This window comes from Gopherus flavomarginatus, chromosome 23 (assembly GCF_025201925.1).
Source record: "Gopherus flavomarginatus isolate rGopFla2 chromosome 23, rGopFla2.mat.asm, whole genome shotgun sequence".
NCBI lineage: Eukaryota > Metazoa > Chordata > Testudines > Testudinidae > Gopherus > Gopherus flavomarginatus.
The window spans coordinates 17132987-17142441 of record NC_066639.1 but is presented as its reverse complement, the minus strand read 5'-3'; the positions used below and the strand labels follow the sequence as shown (position 1 = coordinate 17142441).

General features: G+C 65.2%; 1 protein-coding gene across 6 annotated transcripts; it reads left to right on the top strand.

Moving 5' to 3' along the window:
* The first annotated feature begins 85 nt into the window (after positions 1 to 85).
* Positions 86 to 7641, top strand: TM4SF5 (transmembrane 4 L six family member 5). 6 transcript variants are annotated; one of them, XM_050933568.1, is made up of 6 exons: positions 86 to 206; positions 417 to 702; positions 4054 to 4134; positions 4300 to 4439; positions 4929 to 5121; positions 7440 to 7641. In XM_050933568.1, exons 2-6 carry the CDS (start codon positions 532 to 534, stop codon positions 7452 to 7454), a joined length of 600 nt encoding a protein of 199 aa, XP_050789525.1. In that variant the 5' UTR covers positions 86 to 206; positions 417 to 531; the 3' UTR covers positions 7455 to 7641. The 6 variants fall into 6 exon arrangements, with proteins under 6 accessions (XP_050789525.1, XP_050789522.1, XP_050789524.1 ...); XM_050933565.1 differs by having other exon boundaries at positions 355 to 702; XM_050933567.1 differs by having other exon boundaries at positions 86 to 237.
* The last annotated feature ends 1814 nt before the right edge of the window (positions 7642 to 9455 follow it).

The following is a 9455-nucleotide window of genomic DNA, read 5'->3' as shown; positions in this document are numbered from 1 at the left end:
TGGGAATCCTCCGGCTCCGGGCAGTGACCTCCCCAAATCCTCTGGCTCCGGGCAGCGGCCCTCCCAAATCCTCCAGCTCCAGGCACCCCAAATCCTCCAGCTCCAGGCATCAGGTTCCCCAAATCCTCCGGCTCCGGGCAGCGGCCTCCCCAAATCCTCTGGCTCCGGGCAGCGGGCCCCCCAAATCCTCCAGCTCCAGGCATCAGGTTCCCCAAATCCTCCAGCTCCAGGCATCAGGTTCCCCAAATCCTCCGGCTCCGGGCAGCGGCCTCCCCAAATCCTCTGGCTCCGGGCAGTGGCCTCCCCAAATCCTCCAGCTCCAGGCACCCCAAATCCTCCAGCTCCAGGCATCAGGTTCCGCAAGTCCTCCAGCTCTGGGCAGCGGCCCCCCCAAATCCTCTGGCTCCAGGCATCAGATGCCCCAAATCCTCTGGCTCTGAGCGTCGCCCCCCCAAATCCTCCAGCTCCGGGCAGCAGCTGTCCCGATCTCCCCCCGGCTCCGGGCAGAGACGTCCCACCCCTCCCCGAGCCATGTGCACGGGGCGCTGCGCGCGGCTGGTGGGGCTGGCGCTGGTGCCCATGGCGCTGGGGTGCATCGTGGCCAACGTCCTGCTGATGTTCCCCGACGGGGAGACGGGCTGGACCGAGCACCTCGCCCTGCAGGTCTGGCTGATGGGCGGCCTGGCCGGCGGGGGGCTCATGGTGAGTGGGGCAGCGCGGGGGGGGACAAGGACCCTGAGCTGGAACGACACCCCCTCTCCCGGGCCTCAGCTTCGGCGTGCCCGTCCTCCTGTCCCACCTGGCTCCCGCCCACCCCAGGGCTTTCTGTCTGTCTGTCTGTCTGTCCAGGCTGCTGGGTCCCCCCCCATCTGTGTGCTCCAACCCGCCGTCCCTGCGCACACCTGGCCACATGTCCCTCTTCAGCATGTCCCCCCGGTTGTCCCGCGTCCCCCCGACTATCTATCCCTCCATCTGCCCATCTCTCTGCGCCTTGTCCCCCGGTCTGTCCCGCATCCCCCCGTCTGCCCATCTCTCTGCGCCTTGTCCCCCCGTCTGTCTGTCCCTCCATCTGCCCATCCCTCCACGCCTTGTCCCCCTGTCTGTCCTGCATCCCCCCAACTATCTGTCCCTCCTGCTGCCCGTCTCTCCGCACCTTGTCTTCCATCTGTCCCGCATCCCGCCGTCTGCCCATCTCTCTGCGCCTTGTCCCCCTGACTGTCCCACATCCCCCCGTCTGCCCATCTCTCTGCGCCTTGTCCCCCCGTCTATCTGTCCCGCATCCCCCCATCTGCCTGTCCCTCCACGTCTTGTCCCCTCGTCTGTCCTGCATCCCCCCAACTATCTGTCCCTCCGTCTGCCCACCTCTCTGCGCCTTGTCCCCCCGTCTGTCTGTCCCACATCCCCTCATCTGCCTGTCCCTCCACGTCTTGTCCCCCCGTCTGTCCTGCATCCCCCCAACTATCTGTCCCTCCGTCTGCCTGTCCCTTCGCGCCTTGTCCCCCCGTCTACCCTGCATCCCCTCGACTATCTGTCCCTCCGTCTGCCCATCCCTCCGTGCCTTGTCCCCCCATCTGTCTGTCCCTCCATCTGCCCGTCCCTCCACGTCTTGTCCCCCCGTCTGTCCTGCATCTCCCCAACTATCTGTCCCTCCGTCTGCCCGTCTCTCCGCACCTTGTCTTCCATCTGTCCCACATCCCCCCGTCTGCCCATCTCTCTGCGCCTTGTCCCCCCGTCTGTCTGTCCCGCATCCTCCCATCTGCCTGTCCCTCCACATCTTGTCCCCCCATCTGTCCTGCATCCCCCCAACTATCTGTCCCTCTGTCTGCCCGTCCCTCTGTGCCTTGTCCCCCCATCTGTCTGTCCCTCCATCTGCCCGTCCCTCCATGTCTTGTCCCCCCGTCTGTCCTGCATCCCCCCAACTATCTGTCCCTCCGTCTGCCTGTCCCTTCGCGCCTTGTCCCCCGGTCTATCCTGCGTCCCCTCGACTATCTGTCCCTCCGTCTGCCCGTCCCTCCGTGCCTTGTCCCCCCATCTGTCTGTCCCTCCATCTGCCCGTCCCTCCATGTCTTGTCCCCCCGTCTGTCCTGCATCCCCCCAACTATCTGTCCCTCCGTCTGCCCGTCTCTCCGCACCTTGTCTTCCATCTGTCCCGCATCCCGCCGTCTGCCCATCTCTCTGCGCCTTGTCCCCTTGACTGTCCCACATCCCCCCGTCTGCCCATCTCTCTGCGCCTTGTCCCCCCGTCTGTCTGTCCCGCATCCCCCCATCTGCCCGTCCCTCCACGTCTTGTCCCCCCATCTGTCCTGCATCCCCCCAACCATCTGTCCCTCTGTCTGCCCGTCCCTTCGCGCCTTGTCCCCCCATCTATCCTGCGTCCCCCCATCTGCCCGTCCCTCCGACCTGCATCCCCCGTCTGTCCCTCCCCGCATGCCATGTTCCCACATCTTTGTCTGCCTGGTCCTCATCCCTGGACATGTCCTCCCCCGACCCAGTCTCTCTGCTCCCCTCCCCCAGGTGCTGCCGGCGTGGGGTGCGTGGGGGGAAAGGAGAGATGCGGTGATCACTGGGGGTTGCCCCTGTGTGCCGCAGGGCTCAGTAGAACTCGGACGTGCGACCCGCAGGGAGGGACACGCTCATTGTATTCCCTCCCAGGGAGACCTGGGCCCGAGACGCGGAAAAGCTCCGATGGGAGCTTCGAGGACCAAACCTTGACTCCTTCGCCCGCCCCGCATTGGCCAAGCGGCAGCCCCCAGCTGGCAGGTGAAGGCATGAGGTGCTGGGGGGTTCGGCACGCTCACGGTGTTGCCCCTGGGACACTAGGTAAAGGCCGGGGTGTGGCACAGACCCTGTGAATCGGTGACGGAGGTATGGCATTGGATGAGGACTCAAAGACATCCCCGCCCCGAGGCCTTGCACAGAAACATTGCTTGGGCTGGTTTCTGCAGTGGGTCTGTATCCCACTGCTGACACCAACAGCGTCCCGACCTGCCGCTTCCTGGGCGCGGCCACCCTGGGGTCCGTGGCTCCGCCCAGCGACTTCAGTTCTCTTGGTCGCTGGCCAGACGTACCCATCGGGCAAGTCCTTGTCGCCAGTAACGACACCCCGGCTGACGGCACTACAGCCCGGCTTTTAAACTGCCCCTTGGAGGAACCCTGCAGCTTGCCAGGCTGGGTCGGTCCCGTTCTTCCTTCAGGGTCAGCCCACAAGTCTCCAGCCCCCAACCCTCCGCATGCTCGACCTGGTGCGTCTCACCGAGCCAGACCCCCTCTGCCGTGGCCCACTGGGCTCCGATCCAGATCTCAGCAGAACCCCCCTCCCAGGACCCGGGCCCAGAGTGCTCGCTGCCCCAGATTTGTGTGCGGATGGAAGTGGGGGGGCTAGGTCTCAAACCGGAGTCAGCGCTCGTGCCGTGTAGACATCCCCGGGGAGCTCCCCTCTTAGCCCAGCCGCCTGGCCTTTCGGTCCTCTGGCTTGGGGCCCTTCCTCGGTTTCCCTGCAGAGCGGTGGGTGATGACGGGGGGGAATCTCTTGGCAGCAGGTGGCTTGGTGCTGTTCACTGCCCCTTGTCTCTTCTGGCACTTCTGCTCCCCCCTGGGATGCTCGGGGCACAGCAAGGCAGAGGGAAACTGAGGCATACTTAGGCCTTATAATATCTTGCACATTCCCACCCTCCTCACACATGGTCCCTTCCCCACAGGGGAAATGTTGGTTGGGGGGGGTCTGTGGGGGGGGTCTCATGGAGGGGGGCTGTGTGTGCTGGGGAGGGGACGGTCCCTACTCTGGGCTGGGGGAGGACCCCACGCCCGTGCTCCCCCCCCACTGCTAGCTTCCTTTTTCCATCGAGTGCACCCCGTTTGCCCTTCGCCCTGGCGCTGCCGATATCCAGAGGCTGATAACGGGGCCTTATTGGCCTGGTGGCCGATACCGGTGACGGAGCCACCCGGGAGGGGCCTGGGGAACTGCCCGACACTGGATGGGACCGTGGGACTGATTGTGGGGCGAGGTTACGAGCTGCTGCTTTTGATGTGTGTGTCCCCCCCACCCCATTTCAGGTTCTCTGCCCCGGGCTCTCGGCCATCCGCGCCGGGGGGAAGGGCTGCTGCGGAGTCGGATGCTGCGGGAACCGGTGCCGGGTACGGACCCCCCCCCACCTTGAACCCTCCTTCCTGGGGTGGGTGGGCAGTTGGGGGGCATTGTGGGGACTATAAGGGACAAGGTGGGAGAGGCTGAAGGGTGGGAGTTGGGGGGCGGGGGGGGCCACTCCCTGCTCTCACACACACCCCCGTTTCCCCGCACAGATGCTGCGCTCCGTGCTCTGCTCGCTATGGGGCATCCTGGGGGCGTTTTACTGCCTGGTCGTGTCCGCCACCGGCCTGGCCAAGGGGCCCCTCTGCCAGGATGCTGAGGGGAAATGGGGGTCGCCCTTCCAGGACATCAGGTGAGGGGGCGGGGGCCCTGCCCCCATCCCATAATAACCCTGGGGAGCCCTGGGAGCTGGGAGCCCCCCAGCCTGACCCCCGAGAACCCTAGCCCCCCACAACCCTGACCCGCCCAGCCCCCCCACAGCCCTAGCCCCCTAACCTGCATCTGAATCCTCCCCCTTCCACAGCTCTCAGAAATCCTGCCCCCCTCCTCGATCCGGGTCCCCCCACCCCATGGACCCAGGCCTGCCCCCTGCAATGTCCCCAACTTTACCCCTCCCCCTGGCAGTGCCCCCTCCCTCACTCCCACCCCACCCCAGGGCAAAGCCAACAGGAACCCCCTGGGGAAACCGAGGCAGGTGTGGGGGGTCATAAAGATAGCGCCCCAACTCCCATGCTCCCTGCCCCCTTCCCCCACCATTCCTGCCCCCCCCATTCCGATTCCACTCCCCGTCCCCCTCCCTGACCTTGGCCCCCCAGGATCACGCTCCCTGCATCCCCCGCAGTGAGAACTACCTGGCGAACCAGACGCTGTGGGAGCTGTGTGTGACCCCGCCCCGGGCGGTGCTGTGGCACGTGGTCCTGTTCTCTGTCACCCTGGGGCTCGGGGCCCTGGAGCTGGCCCTGTGCACCCTGCAGGTGGTCAACGGGCTGATGGGCACCGTATGCGGGGACTGCCGCAAGCTGGCTGAGCGCCAGGTGAGAGACGCCAGGGGTGGGGAAATACCCGGCCGGAGCACCCGGGGAGCTGGGTAAATTCCCGGCCAGGGCATGCGGGGAGCTGGGTAAATACCCGGTTTCGGGCACCCAGGGAGCTGGGTAAATACCCTGCCGGAGTCCGCGGGGAGCTGGTAAAATACCCAATCGAGGCATGCGGGGAGCTGGGTAAAACCCAGTCAGGGCACGCGGGGAGCTGGGTAAATACCCGACCGGAGCACCCGGGGAGCTGGGTAAATACCCAGTCGGGGCACGCGGGGAGCTGGGTAAATACCCAACCAGAGCACCCGGGGAGCTGGGTAAATACCCAGTCAGGGCATGCGGGAGCTGGGTAAATTCCCGGCCAGGGCATGCAAAGAGCTGGATAAATACCCAGTTTGGGGCACCCGGGGAGCTGGGTAAATACCCTGCCGGAGTCATCGGGGAGCTGGTAAAATACCCAATCGAGGCATGCAGGGAGCTGGGTAAATACTCAGTCGGGGCACGTGGGGAGCTGGGTAAATACTCAGTCGGGGCACGCGGGGAGCTGGGTAAATACCCGGTTTGGGGAACCCGGGGAGCTGGGTAAATACCCAGCCAGAGCCAGAGGGAAGCTGGGTAAATACCCAACCAGAGCACCTGGGGAGCTGGGTAAATACCTGGCTTGGGGTGTGCAGGGAGCTGGGTAAATACCCGGTTTGGGGAGCCCGGGGAGCTGGGTAAATACCTGGTTTTGGGCACCCGGGGAGCTGGGTTAATACCCGGTTTGGGGCCCCCTGGGAACTGGGTAAATATCCGGTTTGGGGGCACCAGGGGAGCTGGGTAAATACCCGGTCTGGGGGTGACCAGGGAGCTGGGTAAATACTCGTTTTGGGGTAGCCTGGGGAGCTGGGTGAACACCCGGTTTGGGGCACCCAGGGAGCTGGGTAAATACCCGGTTTGGGGAGCCCAGGGAGCTGGGTAAATAGCCGGTTTGGGGGTGCCCGTGGAGCTGGGTAAATAGCCGGTTTGGGGCAGCCCGGGGAGCTGGGTTAATACCCGGTTTGGGGAGCCCAGGGAGCTGGGTAAAAACCCGGTTTGGGGGTGCCCGGGGAGCTGGGTAAATAGCCGGTTTGGGGGCGCCCAGGGAGATGGATAAATACCCGGTTTGGGGAAACTCAGGGAGCTGGGTAAATACCCGGTTCGGGGGCGCCCGGGGAGCTGGGTAAATAGCCGGTTTGGGGAAGCCCAGGGAACTGGGTTAATACCCGGTTTGGGGGTGCCCGGGGAGCTGGGTAAGTACCCGGTTTAGGGCACCCGGGGAGCTGGGTTAATACCCGGTTTGGGGAAACCCAGGGAGCTGGGTAAATACTCTGTTCGGGGGCACCCAGGGAGCTGGATAAATACTCGGTTTGGGGGTGCCCTGGGAGCTGGGTATATACCCGGTTTGGGGAGCCCATGGAGCTGGGTAAATACCCGGTTTGGGGAGCCCGGGGACCTGGGTAAATACCCGGTTTGGGGAAACCCAGGGAGCTGGGTAAATACCCGGTTCGGGGGCGCCCAGGGAGCTGGATAAATACCCGGTTTGGGGGTGCCCTGGGAGCTGGGTAAATACCGGTTGGGGAGCCCAGGGAGCTGGGTTAATAACCGGTTTGGGGAGCCCAGGGAGCTGGGTAAATACCCGGTTTGGGGAGCCCAGGTAGCTGGGTAAATAGCCGGTTTGGGGAAGCCCAGGGAACTGGGTAAATAGCCGGTTTGGGGGTGCCCGGGGAGCTGGGTAAATACCCGGTTTGGGGAGCCCAGGGAGCTGGGTTAATACCCGGTTTGGGGAGCCCAGGTAGCTGGGTAAATAGCCTGTTTGGGGGTGCCCGGGGAGCTGGGTAAATACCCGGTTTGGGGCACCCGGGGAGCTGGGTTAATACCTGGTTTGGGGAAACGCAGGGAGCTGGGTAAGTACCTGGTTTGGGGGAGCCCGGGGAGCTGGGTAAATACCCGGTTTGGGGAGCCCAGGGAGCTGGGTAAATAGCCGGTTTGGGGAAGCCCGGGGAACTGGGTAAACACCCGGTTTGGGGAGCCCAGGGATCTGGGTAAATACCCGGTTTGGGGAGCCCAGGGAGCTGGGTTAATACTCGGTTTGGGGAGCCCAGGGAGCTGGGTAAATACCTGGTTTGGGGAGCCCAGGGATCTGGGTAAATACCCGGTTCGGGGGCGCCCAGGGAGCTGGGTTAATACTCAGTTTGGGGAGCCCAGGGAACTGGGTAAACACCCGGTTTGGGGGTGCCCTGGGAGCTGCATAAATACCTGGTCACTAACTTTCTGCATCTCTGGTTCCTCTCCCCCAGGGCGAAGGTCTCTGAGCTGCTGAGGGACCCCGAAAACCCAGTTTCTGGGAGATCGTTCACTCCTTGTCACCCTCCCGGCCATCTGTCCATCTGGGGGGCTGTGAGATGCCTGGGCCCTTTTTGGCGGGGGCTCCAGCAAGGACCCCCCCGAGACCGCACTCACCCCCCACTGCCCCCAGCCCTCCCAGGTTGTTCCTGCCCCCCCCAGGCAGATTAAAGCCCCCTGCTCCCACCTGCCACGTGTGGGTTTCATTGGGAGCACAATGTGGGAGGGGGGAACCTGATTTGGGGTGGGGCAGTTGGGAGGAAGGGGGCTGCGTGTGGGGGTCTGACCTACCCCCCAGGTCTTGGAGGAGGGGCTGATGGGGAGGTGAGAGGGACAGATTTGGGGAGGGGGATGGTGGGAGCCATTCTAAGGGGGCAGAGCCCTATGGAAGAGGCTGGGGGGCCCAGGGGAGGGAGCCATGCCTCCCACTGGGCCCTTGATGGGGTGCAACTCTGCCTCCCATGCCCCCCTCTTGCCCCCCAAGCCAGCCAGTCCCCACCCTGGGGCCAGGTGGGATCCGGCGCCCCCCAGAGGGGACAGGCCCCTTCCCCATTCCCTGCCCCCTGAGCCAGCCAGTCCCTGCCCTGGGGCCGGGGGGGAGCTGGTGCCCCCTTGAGGGGACAGGCCCCTGCCCCATTCCCGCCCCCCTGAGGCAGCCAGTCCCAGCCCTGGGGCCGGGGGGGGGGCCGGCGCCCCCTAGAGGGGACAGGTCCCTGCCCCATTCCCCGCCCCCCTGAGCCAGCCAGTCTGTCTGGTGGGGGGTGAGGGAATTGGATGGGGGGGGTTGGGTCTCTAATTCCCCCCCTTAGCTGGGGAGGTGACTCCCCCCCATTGCCAGGGTGGAGTCCAGCCAATAAGAGGCCGTTCAGCTCAGCTCCAAAGTGTGGTGTTTATTGGGGGGGTCACACACACGGGGGCTGGCGGGGGAGCAGCTTGGAGCAGGGTTCGGGGTGGGTGGGGAGTGGGAGTAGCGGGGATTAGGGGGCCAGGGGGCAGTGGGGAGCGGTCAGTGTCCACCAGACAGCCTGGTGCAGGGGGTCTGCGGTGAGGTAAGAGAAGTCCGGGGGGAGGTCTGGGGGCTCTGCGGTGGGGTGGGTCAGGTCTTGGTTGTGGAGTTGGGGGGCTCGGTTGAGGTGGTGGGGGGCTGGGTGGTGGAGGGGGCAGGGTTGAGGTGGTGGGGGTCTGGGTTGTGGAGTTGGAGGGCTCGGTTGAGGTGGGGGGCAGGGTGGTGGTGATGGGGGACTGGGTGGTGGCAGTGGGGGACTCTGAGGTGGGGGGCTGGGTTGTGGAGGGGGGCAGGGTTGAGGTGAGGGGCTCAGTTTTGATGGTGGGGAGCTCAGCTGAGGTGGGGGGCAGGCTGGTGGTGATGGGGGACTACGTGGTGGTGGGAAGCACGGTTGAGGTGGGGGGGAAGCGTGGTGGTGATGGGGGGCTGGGTGATAGCGGTGGGGAACTCAGTTGACGTGGAGGGCTGGGTTGTGGAGGGGGCAGGGTTGAGGTGGTGGGGGGCTCGGTTGAGGTGGGGGGGCTGGGTTGTGGAGGGGGGCAGGGTTGAGGTGGTGAGGGGCTCGGTCGAGGAGGGGGGCTGGGTTGTGGAGAGGGGCAGAGTTGAGGTGGTGGGGGGCTGGCTTGTGGTGGTGTAGGTCTGGCTGGTGGGGGAGGTCAGGGTTTCAGGCCTGCAGCATTTGAAGTAGACGTCGTTCAGGGCCGTGTTGTCCCCTTTGCCCTGGGGGGCCTCCACCTTAGTGGCGATGGTGCTGATGCCCCGTGGGCCGCAGGGGCGGCTCTGGGGGCCCCACTTGCCCCGGCGCCTCCTGTGCCCACTCAGCTCCGCCCCACCCGTGCAGATGAACTCGATGTTGTTGGCGGCCGTTTTGTCCTTGAGGCCCCGGCACGGCTCAACCCGCACCCAGAACTGGGTCAGCCGCTGCCCCGAGGGGCATTTCTTCACTGGACCCCAAAAGCCCCAC